Raw genomic sequence first — 21305 nt, 5'->3', positions numbered from 1 at the left:
ACCTGTTTGAATTTGGAACTAGGTAGCACACTAATTCCTTGCGGCTCATGAAAACGACGCACCTTTGAGTGCTGTACGGCAACAATGTCTCCATGACCAAGCACACCAGTGTGGTAAGTTTGGGTAAAATTTAAAATGTTCAAGCTAAGCTAAGGGTTAGCTTTCAAAAGCTCTCAAACTTTGTACGATACTGGGTGTTTCTAGGCCATGAAAAAAAGTACAAAACAATAATTTTGTACTGTAGAGTAAAATGGGTGCAAATGACCACACAAAAAAAGAAAAAAATGTTTCAATGTATCAGACAATCCGCTGTAATGGACAACCCTCTGCCCCAATTAGTCAATTTTATCGAGGTTTCACTGTATTTTACATCAGTCTGGAAAGGGTTAAAATGCTCTTTCTAAAGCTTTAGAATTCCAGTGAACCACAGTGAGAGCCATTATCCTCAAATGAAGAAAACATAGAACAGTGGTGAATGAACCTTCTCAGGAGTGGTTGGCCTACAAAACTTACCCCAAGAGCACAGGGGGTCACAGAGGAATCCAGGACATCAAAGGAACTGCAGGTCTCCCTTTCTTCAGTTAGGATTTGTGTTCATGACTCAACAATAAGAAAGAGACTGGACAAACATAACATCAATGACAGAGCTAAAAGGTAAAAACCCCTGCTGACCAAAAAGAACATGAAGTCTAGTCTTACTTTTGTAATAAAACAAACAAAAAAAATGACTCAATGACTCCCAAGACTTCTGAGAATATTCTGTGGACTGATGACATGAAAGTTGAACTTTTTGGAAGTTGTGTGTCTCATTACATCTGGCGTAAATGTAACAAAGCATTTCAGAAAAAAGAAAGAAATGGTCTAGGGCTGCTTAGCTACTTCAGGACCTATTTTAGGACCTGGACGACTTCCTGTGATTGATGGAACCATGAATTCTGCTCTTTACTGTAAAATTCTCAAGGACAAATGTTCGGCCATCAGTTTGTGACCTCAAGCTAAAGTGCCCTTGGGTTCTGCAGCAGGGCAATGATTCAAAACACACCAAGAAGTCAACTTGTGAATTACTTAAAAAAACAAAATGAAAGTCTTGGAGTGGCTCAGTCAAGGTCCAGACCTGAATCTGATTGAAATGCTGTGCCATGACCTTAAAAAGGCAATTCATGCTCGAAAACCCTCTAGTGTTGCTGATTTTTAAAAATTCTGCAAAGAAGTGTGGGCTAACATATCTCCACGAGATGTGAAAGACTTACTGGCAGTTATAGAAAATGCTTGATTTCGGTTGTTGCTGCTGTGGGTGGCCCAACCACTTTTTAGGTTTATTACTAGGTTTAGGTTCATTGCTTTTTCACACAGGGTCAGGCAGCTTTGAATACAGTGAAACCTCGATTTAACGGCCTTATTGGGGAGAGGGGTTGTCAATCAAATCCGATTGTCCGTTAAATTGAAGCACTTTTTTCATGGCCTAAAAACAACAGTACAGTACTAAATTGTTTTGCACTTTTTTCGTTGCCTAAAAACACCAATTACATTACAAAATGTATGCAGTCACATTATGTTGATTACATTACCATGGCTGAAGGTGCAACCTGTGCAGACTTACCTGTCTTGGTGCAGTAGGCTCTAGCTGGCTAGGACTGGCACCCCTTTTTCATGCCAGATCGCTAGCTAGCTCCTACAACTAGCCAGATACCTCTCATCAGCTTCCATCCTGATGGCCCAGGTGGACGACTTGGTGCTGTGCTGTGGCTATCATGCTCCACCTTCGACTCTTTTACATCTGCCACGCAGTGGTTGATCTAGCTACATTTCCTCCCATTTATATGTCATGGCCGACATCCACATCCAGCATTGTGCCCTTTACTGACATCAGCTTCGGTCGTGGTGCTGGCCTGTTAATCCATGCAGCTCCTCGGGTTCTGATGCCTGACGCTTTTTGCTGATCATAATTTAGTCCCCAATGCATCCACCTAGGATCTCGCCGGGAACATGTCTCCAATTCTGTCACGGTGGAAGGTGTACCGTTTCTGTGTTCTAAGCGCGGCATGAACACCAGCTCCTACATACTCACCATCCCTTACTGTTATAGTTTCTGTTGTGTATAAACTGTTAAACAGAGGTGGGACTAAATCATTGCTTTGTAAATCTCAAGTCTTTGCCCTCAAGTCCCAAGTCAAGTCTCAAGTGGAGACATGCAAGTCCCGAATCAAGTCACAAGTCCTACACTTTGAGTTTCGAGTGCTTTCGAGTGATTTTACCAACAAAATAAAATATATTTTAATATATATATTTATATTTATTTAATATGTACAGTATATATTACATACCACATTCATATATTTAATATATTTTAAAGGCCATATTCATTCATCAAAACAAATTTGATAAACAAGTGCATTGAAACGCGGCACAGGGACCGACTGGTTAGAGCGTCTGCCTCAAAGTTCTGAGGACTGGGGTTCAGGCATTCATTTTCAAAAAGAGGAACGCAAGTTTGTCGTCTTGTTATAAAGGGACAATTTTATCCAACTGTGGTATCTCAGTCGGAACACTAGGGGGGACTATGAAAATTATTATGTCAAGAAGAGGCGAAGAAAAGAAGAATGTAGTTTCATGTCGAATCGATGCTAGCTGTGTGCTGATCGATTGGTAAATAAAGTGAATAAAGAAAAAGAAATAGTACATAACTGATTCATGAGAACACTACACTGACTAAACCAGACTGCAATGAACAGGAAGCCCAGACAGTGCACAGCTGGCCCGCCGTGTAATTGTTTGCGCGATCACTCACAAAGCTAGCTGCTAACGAAAACAAGCATACGTGTCGTCGAGCCGCGCGATTCCAACAATGCAATGTGGATTTTTATTTTTATTTTTTTAGCAATAATTCACGCCCTTATTGTTACGTTAAATGTCGTTGTTGTTTCTGTGTATGTTAACACTGGTTCTTGTAATGTATACCTTATTTATCTCTCACATATATTTTTGATTTTGTACTGTTTTTGTGTGTGTGTGTGTGTGTGTTTTTAACCATTACATTACGTAGTGTGTGAAAGAATGACAGCTTTGTGAATTCCTCTATTAGCATGTGTCCCACAAGGTGTAACTGGTTAACTGTTTAGAAATACAAAGTACATCTTAGCAGAAATGATGTGGGGTACCTTGACCTAATAAGTGATCATTCCATATTCCAGTATTATGTTATTAGTTTTCCAGTAGCAAACCAGTAACTTACACACAAAGTTATATAAAGAGAAAGCTGCAAAACATAGGTTTCTCCGTGCTTTATTCAAAGTAGTAAATCTTTTCAAGTCAATGGGTTCAAGTCTAAGTGAAGTCATGACTCGTTGCTGTTCTAGTCCAAGTCCAGTTGCAAGTCTTTCAACATATTGTCAAGTCTAAAGTCATCAAATTCATGACTCGAATCCTCACCTCTGCTAATAAGTGTCAATTAAACATTCATTTATTACAGTAGTTTTATGTCCCCACCAATGACTGTTAGCTTGTGTGCTTATTTTATTATATAATCCACAGTAACTATTCAATTTTGAAGGTGAGCCTGAGATTTTATAACATTATCGTGTGAGCTACCAGCATTTTCATAGTGTATGTATACACGGCTTTCCACAGTAGTGGTATTTAATTGACATTTAACAGTTCAGCGGGGCATAGTTTGAGCGAATTCAGCAGACATGGCCACATCTGAGAGCGGCGACTATAGCTTGATTTGTCACTATTTTTAATCCCCATTTTACATATATTTTTTCCATAATTCAAATTTGGCAGGGTTTGTTAAGAACTTTCCTCCGTGGTGTGTCAAATTTGGACAACATATTTATTTTTGCTATATAGTATAGTCTTTAAATGGTACATTTTGTCTCCTTCGATCAAAAAACGTTCAGCTGCATTTTTAAAAATGTAATTACGATGCACTGTAGTGTTTTAATCGGTATACATACATACAGTACATATATATCCATCCATCCATTTTCTACACCGCTTAGCCTCACTATGATCGCGGGTATGCTGGAGCCTATCCCAACTAACTGCGGGCAGGAGGCGAGGTACACCCTGAACTGGTTGCCAACCAGTCGCAAGGCACAGATAAACGAACAACCGTGCGCACTCACATTCATATCTACAGACAATTTACAGTCTCCAATTAACCGACCATACCTGTTTTTGGGATGTACCCAGAGAAAACCCACACAGGCACGGGGGAGAATATGGAAACTCCACACAGACGGGGCCGGGGTTTGAACCCCGGTCCCCAGAACTGTGAGGCAGATGTGCTCACCAGTCTTTAACAACAGCAATGTGTCAAGCTCCACCATCCACAAGCATCAGCAAAAGAGGGACATTTCAGTTGTGTGTTTTTGGTAATTGTTGTGACAGTAAACTGTCCACCCAGTCAGAGGCCCCGAGCAAGATATCATCCTGGATGGCTATGTAGTTGGCCCTGTTTTATATTTTCCTCAGCTCTTTACTTTTTTTTCTTAGTTGAGAAACCCCCCAAAGCACCCCACGGTCACGGTGCCTGTTTTTCCACTACACATATTAATTGGAACCTACGCCTAAAGCCTAATCGTGCGCAGCCAAAAATTTTTCTGACACTCTGGGAGACATTTGCTGACCAATAAATAAAACCCAGATTGGTGCTATCTGTTCATCCATCTTAATTCCGTAATTTATACTGACCAACCTAGTATGATTTGATTATTTCCTGTTTTGTTCCTATCAACAACAACAATGTTCATTTCTGGCTACAGTTTTCACTTCACCCTTTGGCACGTTGGCAATGGACCATAAATTGTATTTGACGCCATGGTCATTTTTTTTTCTCCCCAAAAATAAGTCTATCCAATTCACTGGCACAGATATGACATAAAACCCCCAATAATGTTGCTCTATAAATATGACAGATGATGTCAAGCACGATCTGTTGGAAAGAATGAAGACAGTCATTTCTGAAAAAACAGAACAGTATATATATACATGTATGTATATATAGTATAAGTAATAAGTAACTAGCGATGTTTTTATCCACCTAAAAATCGCCACCCCCGTATGTATTTCACCTTTAAACTTTCCAACATTAAAATGTTGGTTAACCATGGTTACACAACTGGGCGCTTTTTTAAACCTTCCATACATTAGTTGGTTTTGGTATGTCTGGTTTGTAGGAGAACAGTAGCACTCAGTTGTACTCCTGATGATCAGAACAAACAATGTTCTATGCTTGATGAGCAGAACTAAAGAATAAATGTTAGTTGGCCTTAGGCTAGCTTTAGTTCGCAGACTACCGGCCAAATAATCAAAAGACTTCTTTGTGAGCTAAAAGTGGTGACGTCAAACAGGCTCCATAAAGACATAAATTCATAGTTTAGCAGGAACACCACAACAGTGGGAGGATAAGTTTCTGTGTCCTCCTCCATTTCTTAACTTGCATAACTAATGAGCCTTAAATCCTTGATAACTTAGCCAGGAAGGCTGACTGCTCCCACATTTACACATGCTAGGCTAACAAGATAACGGGATTACGCCGTGAATGTAGCTACGGTGGGGTTTTCCACATATTTGCAAAAAAATATCATGTTGGAGATGCTTGAGTATAGTCACTATCAGGTAAGATGGCTGGACTTTTATCATTTTAATGCTGATAGTGTGAATGTTTCATAACTTTAATTGCATTCATGTGTTATGTGCAGACCAGCTTCATTCCAGATGCTTATATAAAATTACAGCAATATTCTGTATCTGGATTTAGTAATAGGCTTTTTTTTTTTTTTACTCTGCTCTTTTACTTACTTTTTTGTGTTCTGTGTAATCACCAACTAGTCAGAGATCATGTGACACAAAGGCAATGCTTTGTAGCTTTCCCTCTGCGGGGACTTCCAGCAAATTAATCTAGAGTTCACGTAGAGTCGATGTCTGTTCAACTTCACCTGTAACTTTGTTTCGTGCAATACTCAAATATTTCCAGATGACTTTGGGCGAGAGGCGGGGTACACCCTGGACTGGTCGCCAGCCAATTGCAGGGCACATATCCAGACAAACAGTCAAACAACCATTTACACTCACAATCACAATAAAGCACAATTTCGAGACTTCAAGTGAACCTTACATGCATGTTTTTGTAATGTGGGAGGAAACCGGAGTACTCTGAGAAAACGTGCTTTTCTGTTATGTGGTTGGGGGTTCGAATCCGGGCTCCAGCCTTCCTGTGTGGAGTTTGCATGTTCTCTTCATGAGTGGGGTTTCTCCTCCCACATTCAAAAACCATTCATGTTATGTTGTTCACTGAAGACTCTAAATTGCCCATAGGTGTGAATGTGAGTGTAAATGGTTGTTTGTCTATGTTCGCCCTGCGATTGTCAAGGCTTGGCAAGGGATTAGTCCCTTCTCGCTCAAAGTCATCTGAGATAGGCTCGACCTCACCTTAAACCTTAGCGAGTATAACCAGTATAGAACATGGATTAGTATCATTACCTCACAAGTTGTATAGTTTTAGCATCTATTAAGAACATATAATTGATTAGCCTGAAAAGGCCCACATATAAAATCTGAAAAGATAAAAAGATAAAAACTTCTTCTAGTGGTTTAAAAGCTTGGTGTTGATCCACTATTTTGATGCGCTGCAATGGCGAGCTTTTTGCTAATGGCTAGCACTGTACATGGATCACTGTTCACATTCCTTGCTCCTGTTTCATCATTCTAATGAAAATCATTATTGTGATTCACGGAGATATATGCATAAAGATTTAGTCCAAAATCTATGCTTTGTAATATTTAGGCTCATCTTTTCTTCATGTAGGTACAATCCCATCTCGAAAATCCCACCAAGTACCAAAGGCAGCAGGTGAGACAGTATCTGTCCACCACCCTGGGAGGTAAAACTGGCGGCCAGTGCCCCAGCCAGATCCCCGAACACGGCATGCCGTCCGGGCCTGGCAGCAGTGCCCCCAACAGTCCCATGGCTCATCTCACCCTCACCTCTAACTGTGAGAAAGAGGTACGCGTAACAAAGGTCATTATTTCATTACATTTAGATGACTCGATAACATTTACGTCACAGTGTGTAGTATTTTTTTATCATGAATTTTTTGTTTTCTCATACTACAGATGGATGATGTTATTGATGATATCATTAGCATGGAGTCAAGTTACAATGAAGATGTTCTTGGATTTATGGATCAAGGACTCCAAATAAACACCACAGTAATTTGATCCTTTTTTTTTCTTACTTAAACCACATTGTTAATTACATATATTTTAAAAATGTAAAGTCATATTATAAAGGATGCTGAAGATTATTCTCGATTTTTTTTTTTTTTTTTTTCCCCTAAAGCTACCTGTGTCTGGTAATCTTCTTGACGTATACGGCAACCAAGGAATTCCACTCCCAGGCCTGGCCATCAGCAACTCATGCCCACCAAACATCAAAAGGGAATACACAGGTAAAATACTCAAAAACACTCAGCTGTATTCCTACAATTAGTACATTCTTATAAGATGACTTGGGTATTTATGGACTTGTTTGAACAATTCAAATCCCTGTGAACATGAGTCAGAATGCGTTACTGCAACAAATATCCTCATTATGACCAAATTATGGTCATTAGTTAACTGTTCCCTGTTGGTTAAGCCTATAAAAAAAATCTGAGAAAGATTTTAGGCATTTTCTGCCCTTCAAATATTTTGAAATATTTTGAAAGGGCATCATGACTATAGCCCACTGTTGAAATTGTGTGCAATTTAGAAACGCACAAGATACGATGATGTATATTATATCACTTATTTGCCAAATAATTACTCCAGCTCCTGGCATGAAGCAAGTGCTGGGCAAACCTGGATCCTGTGGCCGGTATGAAAACTATCAAAGATCAGATGGCTTTCCAGTAGGTAAGCAACATAAAACAAATTCTAAAAGATGTTTTCAATTTGGATATTAGAATGTGTGTATTTTGCAGTATTTTGTGAATTACAAAATTGCACACAATATGAATCAGTTGTTCGTGTTAAATCGGGATTGTGTATGCAATTTTAGCTCTGCTAGTCCTCAGAGCATTTCCCGTGATAAGAAGCATAGCGTAGCAATGTATCCGAGTATTCAAATCTGCAAGTAAACAGCTTGAAATGTGTACATAAACAGCTTGTAGAAAATAAACATGCAATGTGGTTATTGATTTAATGATCACATCCTCTTAGCAATAATCTCGCATTTTGTCTTTGCTTCAAAGAGGCAGAGGTTCGTGCTCTGGCAAAAGAACGGCAGAAAAAGGACAATCACAACTTAAGTGAGTCTTACTTAGTTTTATGCTATATTCTTTAATCGTTCAATAGATGTGTACGCTGTGCTTGGCTGGTGACCAGTCTAGGATATGCCCCAACTCACCCCAGCTCACCCTGAACCTTCATGAGGGCAAGTGGTATAGATGATGGATGGATGGATGGATAAATACATTTTTCTTATGATAGACATCAACGACTAACACACTGCATGTTAGTGAAGCTTATGTGAAATGTGCCATTCTATTTAATAGTTCATACTTATCATTTGATAGTTGCAGTATTTTCACACATACTGTCGGTATTGTTTGGAAGAAAGGCAGTTTTCGTTCATTTTATGAATTTTGGTTCTCTAAGAATTAGTATGTTTACTGACACATTTCATTTTTACCCAACTTGTAGTTGAACGAAGACGAAGATTCAATATCAACGATCGTATAAAAGAACTTGGAACCTTAATACCAAAGTCAAATGATCTGTAAGTATGTTTTGAATGCATTACAAGTCATCAACAACAGAGACACACACAATAATTTTTTTCATCTGTATGTCTATTCGGTTCTAGTCAGTTAACAGGATTTGAGTCAATGTCCTTTTCACATAGTCAAGTGACCTTTAAGTGTAATGATTTATTTGTTCAGAATGGCCATAAAGAATCCTCTGTTGTTCCGGTCAGCTGCTCAGCTGACTCTGACTTTAGACCTTTTGTCTCCTGTATACCCCAGAGATATGCGCTGGAATAAGGGCACCATTCTAAAAGCCTCAGTGGACTATATAAGGAAACTACAGCGGGAGCAGCAGAGGACCAAAGAGCTTGAGTGCAGACAGCGGAAGCTGGAACATACAAATCGTCACCTGATGCTCCGTATCCAGGTGGTTTCCCGTTTGGCTTAACAAAACAAACTTAATATAGCAAGGTAGTTTGCCTTCATCCACCACCACAATGAATTTGACATTATAGTATAAAGCATACAGTAGGTGTCAAACTCAATGCCAGGGGCCAGATCCGGCTCGCCACATCATTTCATGTGGCCCGCGAAAGCAAATCATGTGCATCAGGTTCCATGATTCTTGCTAAAATATGTACCAAAATTTCGAATTGTCATATGTAAACAATAATAACGTTAAAATACTACAAGCAAACCACTTTTTTACAGTAACTGAACAAAATCTTTGCCTTCTGATTTCAAAACTAGTTATCCATCAATTTGTTGTGTAGATGTAATAATATGATCCATCCATCCATCCAGCCATTTTCTACCGCTTATCCGGGTCGGGTCGCGGGGGCAGTAGCTTTAGCAGGGATGCCCAGACTTCCCTCTCCCCAGACACTTCATCCAGCTCTTCCGGGGGGATCCCGAGGCGTTCCCAGGCCAGCCGAAGGACGTAGTCTCTCCAGCGTGTCCTGGGTTGTCCCCAGGGGTCTCCTCCCGGTGGGACGTGCCCGGAACACCTCACCAGGGAGGCGTCCGGGAGGCATCCGAATCAGATGCCCCAGCCACCTCATCTGGCTCCTCTCAATGCGGAGGAGCAGCGGCTCTACTCTGAGATCCTCCCGGATGACCGAGCTTCTCACCCTATCTCTAAGGGAGAGCCCGGACACCCTGCGGAGGAAACTCATTTCGGCCGCTAGTATCCGGGATCTTGTTCTTTCGGTCACGACCCACAGCTCATGACCACAGGTGGGGGTAGGAACGAAGATCGACCGGTAAATTGAGAGCTTCGCCTTTCGGCTTAGCTCCTTCTTTACCACAACGGACCGATACAAAGTCTGCATCACTGCAGACGCTGCACCGATCCGCGTGTCGATCGCCCGTTCCATTCTTCCCTCACTCGTGAACAAGACCCCAAGATACTTGAACTCCTCCACTTGGGGCAGGATCTCATCCCCGACCTGGAGAGGGCATGCCACCCTTTTCTGACTGAGGACCATGGTCTCAGATTTGGAGGTGCTGATTCTCATCCCAGCCGCTTCACACTCGGCTGCGAACTGCTCCAGTGAGAGTTGGAGCTCACCACGGCTTGATGAAGCCAACAGAACCACATCATCAGCAAAAAGCAAAGATGCAATACTGAGGCCACCAAACCGGACCCCCTCTACACCTCGGCTGCGCCTAGAAATTCTGTCCATAAAAGTTATGAACAGAATCGGCGACAAAGGGCTGCCTTGGCGGAGTCCAACCCTCACCGGGAACGAGTCCGACTTACTCTCGGACCAAACTCTGACTCCGGTCGTACAGGGACCGAACAGCCCGTATCAGGGGGTTCGGTACCCCATACTCCCGAAGCACCCTCCACAGGACTCCCCGAGGGACACGGTCGAACGCCTTCTCCAAGTCCACAAAACACATGTAGACTGGTTGGGCGAACTCCCATGCACCCTCGAGGACCCTGCCGAGGATGTAGAGCTGGTCCACTGTTCCACGGCCAGAACGAAAACCACACTGCTCCTCCTGAATCTGAGATTCGACTTCCCGATGGACCCTCCTCTCCAGCACCCCTGAATAGACCTTACCAGGGAGGCTGAGCAGTGTGATCCCCCTGTAGTTGGAACACACCCTCCGGTCCCCCTTCTCAAAAAGGGGGACGGCTTCTTAAAAAGGGGGACCACCACCCCAGTCTGCCAATCCAGAGGCACTGTCCCCGATGTCCACGCGATGTTGCAGAGGCGTGTCAACCAGGACAGCCCCACAACATCCAGAGCCTTTAGGAACTCCGGGCGAATCTCATCCACCCCCGGGGCCCTGCCACAGAGGAGCTTTTTAACTACCTCGGTGACTTCAAACCCAGAGATAGGAGAGCCCACCTCAGAGAACCCACACTCTGCTTCCTCATGGGAAGGTGTGTCGGTGGAATTGAGGAGGCCTTCGAAGTATTCTCCTCACCGACTCACAACGTCCCGAGTCGAGGTCAGCAGCGCCCCATCCCCACTATACACAGTGTTGGTGGTGCACTGCTTTCCTCTCCTGAGACGTCGGATGGTGGACCAGAATTTTCTCGAAGCCGTCCGGAGGTCTTTCTCCATGGCCTCACCAAACTCCTCCCATGCCCGAGTTTTTGCTTCAGCGACCACCAGAGTTGCATTCAGCTTGGCCAGCCGGTACCCATCAGCTGCCTCAGGAGTCCCACAGTCCAAAAAGGCCTGATAGGACTCCTTCTTCAGCTTGACGGCATCCCTGACCGTTGGTGTCCACCAACGGGTTCGGGGATTGCCGCCTCGACAGGCAGTGACCACCTTACGGCCACAGCTGCGGTCGGCCGCCTCAGCAATGGAGGCGCGGAACATGGTCCACTCGGACTCGATCTCCCCCGCCTCCCCCGGAACATGAGCAAAGTTCTGTCGGAGGTGGGAATTGAAACTCCTTCTGACAGGGGATTCTGCCAGACGTTCCCAGCAGACCCTCACAATACGTTTGGGCCTGCCACGTCGGACCGGCATCTTCCCCCACCATCAGAGCCAACTCACCACCAGGTGGTGATCAGTTGACAGCTCTGCCCCTCTCTTCACCCGAGTGTCCAAGACATGCGGCCGCAAGTCCGATGACACGACCACAAAGTCGATCATCGAACTGCGACCTAGGGTGTCCTGGTGCCAAGTGCACGTGTGGACGCCCTTATGTTTGAACATGGTGTTCGTTATGGACAATCCGTGACGAGCACAGAAGTCCAATAACAGAACACCGCTCGGGTTCTGATCGGGGGGGGGGGGGGGCGTTCCTCCCTATCACGCCCTTCCAGGTCTCACTGTCATTGCCCACGTGAGCATTTAAGTCCCCCAACAGAACAATGGAGTCCCCAGTGGGAGCGCTCTCCAGCACCCCCTCCAAGGACTCCAAAAAGGGTGGGTATTCTCAACTGGTGTTTGTTGCATAGGCACAAACAACAGTCAGGACCCGTCCCCCCACCCGTAGGCGGAGGGAGGCTACCCTCTCGTCCACCGGGGTGAACCCAAACGTACAGGCGCCAAGCCGGGGGGCAATAAGTATACCCACACCTGCTCTGCGCCTCTCACCGTGGGCAACTCCAGAGTGGAAGAGAGTCCAACCCCTCTCGAGAGGACTGGTACCAGAGCCCAAGCTGTGTGTGGAGGCGAGTCCGACTATATCTAGTCGGAACTTCTCGACCTCACACACCAGCTCGGACTCCTTCCCTGCCAGAGAGGTGACATTCCACGTCACTAGAGCCAGCTTCTGTAGCTGGGGATCGGATCGCCAAGGTCCCCCACCTTCGGCCACCGCCCAGCTCACACTGCACCCGAGTCCATTGTTTGTCGTCATCATTAGGGTCTTTGAGCCGTGCTTTGTCTGGTCCCTCACCTAGGACCTGTTTGTCATGGGTGACCCTGCCAGGGGCATAAAGCCCCAGACAACTTAGCTCCTACGATCACTGGGACACACAAACCCCTCCACCACGACAAGGTGACGGCTCAAGGAGGGGGTAATAATATGATGAGGTTATTAAACATATGGTTTCACATTCATAACAGCCCTTTGAAGGTAACCATAACTTCAACGTGGTCCGTGACAAAAGTGAGTTCTAATTTGTAAGATCCACAAAAAACAATTATTTTCTCAAAGCTCTGTCCGGATTTAAATGGACACTGTTGTTGTAACTAGGCTTTGGAGCAGTCCTGACTGAATCTTATTTGACTTTCACATAGGAGTTGGAGATCCAGGCTCGTGCTCACGGTCTCACGATAGTATCATCGCCATCGGTCTGCACATCAGAGATGATGGGCCGAGTCATTAAACAGGAACCTATCCTTGATGACTGCAATTCGGAGCTCTATCATCACAGCTCGGCTCCTGACATGTCCCCTCCAACCACATTGGACCTCAACAACGGCACCATTACCTTTGATCCGATTCCCTCTGATAATGGGGATCCTGGCCCATACGGAAACCCCAGGACCTGTAAAATGAAGGAATTGGTTAGGGATAATACACTGTCACCAATTTCCCCAAGCGACCCGTTACTATCTTCACTGTCTCCAGATGGTTCAGTTAATATCCACCACAGTCCTAGTATGGATGAAAAAGAGTGTTAGTTTAGCCTTAAGCTCACTGACTTTATGTTTGTAGCATCTCAGCAATGAGACGCACATTATCATTAACTATTTAAATTATCTTTTTCGATTGTAAATACTGTTGTACCATTTAGTGCAATAATAGCACACAGGTTTAACACTGCTGCCATACAGCACCAGGTTTAAGTTGCAATCGGTTTAAAAGCCACCTTTCTGTGGCTGTGTGGGTACTCTCCGTGGACTCTGCCTTCCTAGAAGACTCATGATTATCCATTGCTATGAATGGTTCTCTATGTGTCAGTCCTGCAATTCAATGATGATGAGTCCAGTGTATACCCTGCCTCTTACACTAAGGGTGATTAACACTGGTACCCTCTGGTTTGTTTCCCCACTTGGTGCAGTTCAGTTGGATAGGTGTGAAGACAACAAACAAACTTTGGTGCGGACCAAATATACTGGTTGGAGAGCTCCTCCAAGTGGTGGTTTTGGACTGAACGATTCGCAAGTGATGTGAAAGCCATGCGAACCATGCTCAACCACTTAGCATTGCATTTTAACCCGAAATGTCCGACTCCTCTTTGTAAACTGTGATGCAGCATTTGCGCAACAACGTTTGCAACAAGGGAGGAAGCAAGGTCTTATTGATATGTTCCCACCACACTCGAAAATCATAATGGGGTTGTAACTACAGGTCGCATATACTATAAACAGATTAGACGGTTAATTTAATGGACACGTTAAGGTTTACCAATTAGGACCCACATATATGCTGTCTTGTTTTGGTTTAGATGCTGTCTTGTTTTGTTTAGATGCCCGATAGCACAAACAAGGTTAATGTGTTTGAGTTGTGCTTTTTTAAAAGTGCATTCTGCTATTTGCTGGTATGTTACAGTATGCTAGATAGCCCTCTATTATTAAAGTTATCAACAAATAGCAGTTTTGCTCCAGTTTGTGTTTTTTTTTTTTGCTACTTTTTTCTCCTATCACTCTCTAGTCTGTAGAGAAAACCGTCTTACTGTTTACATTCTTGTGACCAGTAAGTGAAGAGAGCAATGTCATTGTAATTAATTTTGGCCATTGGAATTTTTGCTGAACTTTTGCGAGGTAGAACTGAACTAATGGGGACACGGACATTGTTTACATACACATCAGCTGATTTGGACCAGCACAAGTAACCTACAGGTATCAGCTGCAATATTTTTCCAACTTCTGGAATGGTAAAGCTATGGTAGCATTTATTGTCAGTCCTCAATATATGTGGAAGATACAGAGGGCCAAAATTACTTTTCCAAGAGGCCACTGTCACAAAAAGAATATAAAACAAACAAACACACCATGAAACATAAAGATGAAACATCCATGCTCTTTGATGTCTGAAGCAGTTATAAATGAAAGAGGAGGTCTGGAGTCACCGTTCGCGAGTTGATCACAAATGATACGATCACAGCGTGCATGACGTCACTTCCGTTTACCACGAGAACAGTTCTAAGTAACCAAGCAGCTACAGCATCTGGTTTCGGGTAGCATAAAGAAATAATGTCAGTTTCCAATTCCATCTAGCTCCCCCACACTCCTCAACTCCTCCGAACCACTTTGCCGAACATTCCACGCTCAGCTCGGCTCCCGGGGCCGCCAACCGTCTACTTGTAAGATCCCATCGCAGGCAGTCCACCAGTTCTAACATTTCCGTGGCTGTTGCAAGAGCATATTTTACACAAATGTTTTCAATATTTTCAATGAATCTCCATCTGTCCATTTGAAAAACCAACTGGTCTTCAGCACAAACGTGTACCCAATCCCAGATCGAGGTAATAAAATGCAGCCTGCCGCTATTTTCCTTATTTAAACTCTGACAAAGGCACCTAGCTGATAATTAAAAAGAGGCAGTAGCTGCTGGTCCATTAACGGTACTTACATTATAGATGATCAATTACTTTACTGTTTTTTTATTTTTTATTTTATTCTATAGAGTATTCACCTCAAAAAAACAGATCATTGCCTAGAATAGAAAACTCATTTTTGTCTCAGGCCTCATTGTAGAGGGCATATATCAAAGGTAAACTACAAACTATGAGTTTTACCTCAGACGATCAACGAACGTGTCTCCGAAGAGATCCCGCGGTGTTTGCTTCGTTCAAGTACGTGAGAAGAGGAGAGAGTTGTGGCAGGACAACTCGTGGCTTATTCACCATGACAATGTGCTTGCCCACAATGCCCGCAGAGCATTCGACAGGCCATGGCCAAAAGGAAATTTTTTTCCCTTCTTTCTCAAGGGGACTCACTTTGAAGACATGGATAACAACAAGATGACTGTGGCAACAGAGCGTTGGAGGATCCCAGAAGAATTCTTCTAGGAATGCATAAAGCTGTGGCAGAGAAGGCTGGGATAGTGTGCTAGACTCCAGGAGGAATACTTTGAAAGGGAAAACTTAGAGTTTATTGTTTGAATTTGAAATTCGTCTTTTAGAAGATCAGTCCTGGGATCTTACTTATCAGTGTTGCGTACACATAAAACAGTACCTGAAAGATGCGCACACAACTTCCCACAGAAAGTATATGACCTATCAAAATTAACCTCAAGGGAAAAAGTTGCGCACCAGTAAGGAAACTGTGACCCATGTGTACACATATTAAGGAAACAAGGGAATTTGCCAACGCACTTGGTGAGGTGGTGAATTGAAGCTCGATTGTATAACAATCGAGAAGACCTCTTAGCAGGAGCGATTCTAGGATCACAGGTTGAGGGGTGCTGAGCTCCCAAAAAGGCATGATAGATACCAAGTCGAGTCATTACTTGGTTGAAGCAAGTCACAAGTCAAGTCATACAATCTTGCTCCAGTCGCATCATATATTGCTGTGGTAATAAAATGTTTTGTTCACAGATCATAACACGTAATGCAAAGTGATCCGACACAGCAGACCCACAACGCACCTGGCATCTTCTAAGGCCAACTCTTTCGTCATACCTGCAAACATCGCCACGCTTTTTTTTAATCTCGACGCTTCACTTAATGTGCATTCAACGATTGGCGTCATATTTTAGGCACTAACTTTATGCTCTAGCGTGCTCACCGGTTCGCCTCGTTAGTAAATGAGAGAGAGAAAATGAGAGTTTTGCGTGCCTGTGAACCGAAATGAAAGGTTTGGACAATTATCATAAACTGTCCCACCCCTAGTTACATAACTTAGCTGTACTAAAGCGTTCACAATCCCATAATTTTTTATTTGTAATTTCATGTGGTCGCGAAAGCAAATCCTGTGAGCCAACTTCCTTGCTAAAATCTGTACCAAATTTCAAGTTGTTGTATGTAAAAAAAAAAAATATATATAATAAAGTAAAATAAAGTATTTTTTTGTTTGTTACCAAACCCCTTTTTAGAGTCACTTGAATAATTGTTAAACAAAATATTATCACTGCCTTTTGATTTCAAAGCTAGTTATCCATCAATTTGTTTTTTATATGTAATAGTGTGATGAGGCGGTTAAACATTTATATGGTTTCACAATCATAACAGCCCACTGAGGGAAACCGTAACTGCAAGGTGGCCCGTGAAAAATTTGTTTGACACCCCTGCAACCCCCAAAATAGGCTATGGCTCTTACACGTTCACTTTATATCAAACATTAATCATTGATTAAATAAAGATAGATTTTTTTTAATGAAGTTTATATTTTGTCTATTTTTTTCTGTCCTTTTTTAATGATGCTGCTCCTTGTGGCTTTAAATTGCCCTCAGAGATTAATTGATTGATTGATTTATCGATCGATTTGGGTTGGATCATAATCCAATGCTTCGAAGAAATCTGTGGTGACCTCTGTGCGTAATGTTGCATGATGGCACTCCTAGTCCTCAAGACGTAGATGGAAGAGTTACAAGAATTAGGAAGGAGCGATTGTTCAGATTTCTCGAAGATTTTCTGGCCCATGATGATGACTGGCTAATAAGCCGATTTCGAGTCCCAAGAGCCGTGCTCTTGATCGATGTGTTGAACTGGGGGCTGATGGACTTTATGCCCGATCACAATACATTAGTCATCGAGCTGAGTGTATGTGAAGCACACCCAAACCTGTTTGGATGCCCCCCCCTGAGTTGGATGACCGCCACCGTTGATATCGGTGTCTGAGGAATTACATTTCTTCCTTTCTATTTCATTCGTCGCCATGATTCACCCTTTACATAGCAGTGAGTGTGTGGTGCTTTGCATTGACCATATACAGTTGAATTTGGGACTGTAGAGGGTGGGATTCACCTGCACTTTTCCAAATTGACGGTAGTTATTAAGGTAAAATTTCCGACAAGTATGCGTAAAATTGGCCTGAATTATTTTTGTTGTACTTGATTTTCGACTTTTGTGTGTAGGTACACTTACGACGAATCTTGCACACTTTTTGATAAGTGAGACCCAATTAATATTTCTGACGCCACATTATATACAAAACAAATTCATGGATCGCGAAATTCGAAGTCAGAAGTTAACGAAAATAGTTTGCTCAACGATTGTTCAGTTGTTCACTTTATTTTAAAAAGGGGTTTGGTAACTCAATTTAATTCAATTTATTTTCATCCATCTATCCATCCATTCATTTTCTCTACCGCTTATCCTCACTAGGGTCACGGGCGTGCTGGGGCCTATCCCAGCTATCTTCGGGCGAAAGACAGGGTACACCCTGAACTGGGCGCCAGCCAATCATGCCAAATCACATCAGAATTTGTCTCACGGCGCTAAAAAATGATTGAAACATCTCAACAATATTCTTAAACTTTTTAAAACTATTGAATAAACTATTCGCAATTTTGGTACAGATTTTAGCAAGAATCATGAAGTAGAAGAAAGTAGTAGTAAAAAATAATTTGGCAACCACAGCTGACTCCTGTGGACATGATCAGACCAGGTCAGAGAAAGTAGAAAATGATATACCCATATAAAAAAGATATAACCAAATCTAAGCCCATCTTCAATTATGTTCTTGAGACTCGGTGTCTATAGCCTTATTTGATGTATACAAAAATCTAAACAATGTCAACGAATGCACTACATGAGCACACGTTACAAGTGCTTGGACGTCTTTTTTTTTTTGTTAGTGACCTTAACCTTCCATCTGAAGGAGGCCTCAAGCACAGCACGAATGCTGCAGTGGGTGCCCGGCGTGAGTGTAAATAGTGTTAGTAGCCAGCAGATGGCAGTCTACTAAAGCATATATTCTGCAGGGCCAAACGTTGATCCAGCCGTTCGACTGGAGAGTTTGTGAAGAAATTAAAACCCCACAAATTATGAAAGGAAGGGACATTCTTCTCTAATATTAGTATTTTTTTTTATCTCTTTGGAAATAACATCTTTCAAAAATGTTACATTTCATATTGTGGATTGTTATGATTTTCAACAAGTTTCTTATCATAATACATCAATTTGAACTTCTTTAATTGTGTTCCAATAAGTAGGCTGTGTGACTCATGGACAATTACCATGTTGTAGTTTTCAGATATCATTTCTATTCCCATTGTGGCTGATATCAGCAAGTCCGATGATGGCATTGTTTCAAAATGGGTAACAGGCCACATCAGCTGTAACGATGCTGAAATCAACGTGAACTGAGCTCGTGATGACAATCATGGCACCACTGTGGAGGTGCTGTACCAACTTTTAATGTCCACTTGAGGGGGGCTGTCATGTGATGTCAGGTCTCACATTTCAATATCAATATAACTAATTGTAGTTGTCATTGATATTTATTTACACTTGAATTATTTGCAAAGAAAAGCTCGTATAAATGTTTTACAATTATTTACAAATGTAAACTTAAGTGAAACAGAGAGCATGCAGCTGAAAAGCTACACAAAATTCCAAATTAATAATAAGAAGATAAAATTAGTGAGTGCACTGTAAAGTGGTGTTTCTGTTTTTGAACCAATTTCAAATGATAAAATGCTGAAATAACAATATGATTAAAATACATACATACGTGCAGTAAATTAAAATACAACTAGAAATAAAACGTGACAGTAATATTCATACGCTTTTTTCTATTGTAATGCATTTGAATTGAAAACCTTGACATTTTTTTTCTTTAACTAGTCAAACATTTAGTGAGAGAACATTTTTTAGAAAAACAAGTACATGTATTTTTGTTTTTTTGTTTTTATTCGAGTATTCCTTCCACCTCATAAGAATATGGTCTAATTACAAAAGGTCCAGTGAGCTTGAGTTGCTTAGTATTTCCAAATATTGTTCGTGTTATGAGCCTGTCAAGTGTATCACTGCAATAATAATGTGTTAAATGTGCTTCTTTCCCTTGAATCCCCGCCTTAGGCAGCAGGCAGAGAGATGTTGAACCAAGGATACGGAAAGATTATCAACACTGCCTCCATGGCCAGTCTAATAGGTGAGTGATGATTCTATTCCCCCAACGCCCCTCTGGAGTGTTGCCATGTCTCCTTTTAATCCCTCCATTTGGCGTCAAGTGTCGGGATAGGAGGCGAGGGAGGAGGAGGAGGACAAAGTTAAATACGTTTTTATTGTGCAAGCTATTTGTGAAGTATATTTTTAGCATCAGACAAACATTCATCAGTTTAGATGATGACAGTTGTCAAGTTGAAATGAGGATGAAAAAAATTGCTTCATGTGTTCTGTAGTGTTGCTGTTGATTACAAAACGTTAAAAGGGATTAGCCAGCTTTTCTCCTTTGCAAATGTATCTCATTTAAACTCTCTGTGCTCTACAGAGACACATCCAGGTCTTCTTACAGTAAAGCAGGATGCAAGTGTTGTGATTGCATCTCGCCAAGGCAAGTTTGCATCATAATAAACATCCCCTCTTTGCTGAGCTGTTTGGAGGATGTGGAAGCCAACCTGAGGTCCAATTTGGGAAGGGAGGCTTCCTGTGCAACGGCAACAGCCCAACCTGTGCTAGCAGTCTTGTTTGAACAGCGGAAGACATTTTTGGACTTTAGTAAGAGCTGTTAAAAGCCAGCTCAGTGTAAAATGTTCCTCCTCCAACAGGTTTCCTCCAGAAGAACAGCAACACTTCATCAGCAGTTTAGTCAAATTGCCAGTAAACTGCTGTGCCATATGGGCCCCACTCCTGACTGCAGGGGCAATCTGTTTAACAGGAGCATGCTGGTAAATAGAGGCTTGCACAGGGGGGGGAGAAAAAAATGATCAATTACTCACATTACGCACAGTCCTTCAGGAATTTACTTTATTGGTCTCGACATCTGTTTTAATATTGTCATAATGTATAATCAGATGGGGCCTGTTCCAGCCAAGTGGAAGCCCAAAAACCAGCCATTAAAGCCCAATTAAAATGCACAATGACAGCTTTTTGTCCATCTGCTAAATAGAAAGTGTGTGTGTGTGTGTGTGTGTGACTCCAAACCATCAAGCAGACTTTTTTTTTTTTTTTTTTTTTTTTTTTCTGAATGAAAGCCAGAAACTTAAAAGGACAGCCAGGGAAGCGAGATCTAGGATGACATGGCTCCAGATGAACTTAAATGGTGATGATCGGCACTATCACAAACAGACACACGCCTGCAGATCGAAGCGCCATGTTAACAGAGATTTCAACAGTAGAAGCATTCGGAGGAAAAAGTATGCATCATTTAAAGTCTTTATCGCTTCCGAAGCATTTCCAAGGTAAAAGGCGTGCTTCATGAAGAGTGTGTTTTCTCCCACTTGAAATGGGCAATAAGTAGCAGTGTGAATGTTAAGGAGAGCTTTAGAGAATGCTCGCTTTCTGCCTTCTCTGAGGATTACTGCTCTTTAAGGCAGCAAAAACATCAGTGCAGGTTTATTTAAAGGATGAAGGCATTTTCTCAATGGTATTTTGAAGTTGTATCATCAGGTCTTGAGTGAGGATTAGTGCCGTTAGGCCCTTTTGAGCTGCGTTTCCTGTCCTGATAAGTCGGATTTCACCTTCAATCTGCGTGTAAGCCCCGGGCTCTGCTCCTCCTTGCCTGCTCCTCTGAGGTCCAACCTTTATCCAGCACAGCCCAACTG

At 42.4% G+C, this 21305-nt stretch overlaps 1 protein-coding gene across 2 annotated transcripts; it reads left to right on the top strand.

The window, feature by feature from the left end:
* The first annotated feature begins 5529 nt into the window (after positions 1-5529).
* Positions 5530-14190, top strand: mitfa (melanocyte inducing transcription factor a). Of its 2 annotated transcripts, none has more exons than XM_061687292.1 (9): positions 5530-5622; positions 6812-7009; positions 7120-7215; positions 7346-7454; positions 7816-7899; positions 8238-8294; positions 8689-8764; positions 9012-9159; positions 12947-14190. In XM_061687292.1, exons 1-9 carry the CDS (start codon positions 5590-5592, stop codon positions 13331-13333), a joined length of 1188 nt encoding a protein of 395 aa, XP_061543276.1. In that variant the 5' UTR covers positions 5530-5589; the 3' UTR covers positions 13334-14190. The 2 variants fall into 2 exon arrangements, with proteins under 2 accessions (XP_061543276.1, XP_061543275.1); XM_061687291.1 differs by having other exon boundaries at positions 6812-7024.
* The last annotated feature ends 7115 nt before the right edge of the window (positions 14191-21305 follow it).

This window comes from Phycodurus eques, chromosome 10 (genome assembly GCF_024500275.1).
Source record: "Phycodurus eques isolate BA_2022a chromosome 10, UOR_Pequ_1.1, whole genome shotgun sequence".
NCBI lineage: Eukaryota > Metazoa > Chordata > Actinopteri > Syngnathiformes > Syngnathidae > Phycodurus > Phycodurus eques.
Note: the sequence above shows the minus strand (reverse complement) of the source record. Positions and strands in the feature narration are given on the sequence as shown.

Coding starts and splice junctions, on each gene's coding strand:
- mitfa (XM_061687291.1), top strand. CDS start 5,590: ATGTTGGAGATGCTTGAGTATAGTCACTATCAG. Junction 5,623..6,811: donor TTGAGTATAGTCACTATCAG/GTAAGATGGCTG, acceptor TTCTTCATGTAG/GTACAATCCCATCTCGAAAA. Junction 7,455..7,815: donor CATCAAAAGGGAATACACAG/GTAAAATACTCA, acceptor TAATTACTCCAG/CTCCTGGCATGAAGCAAGTG.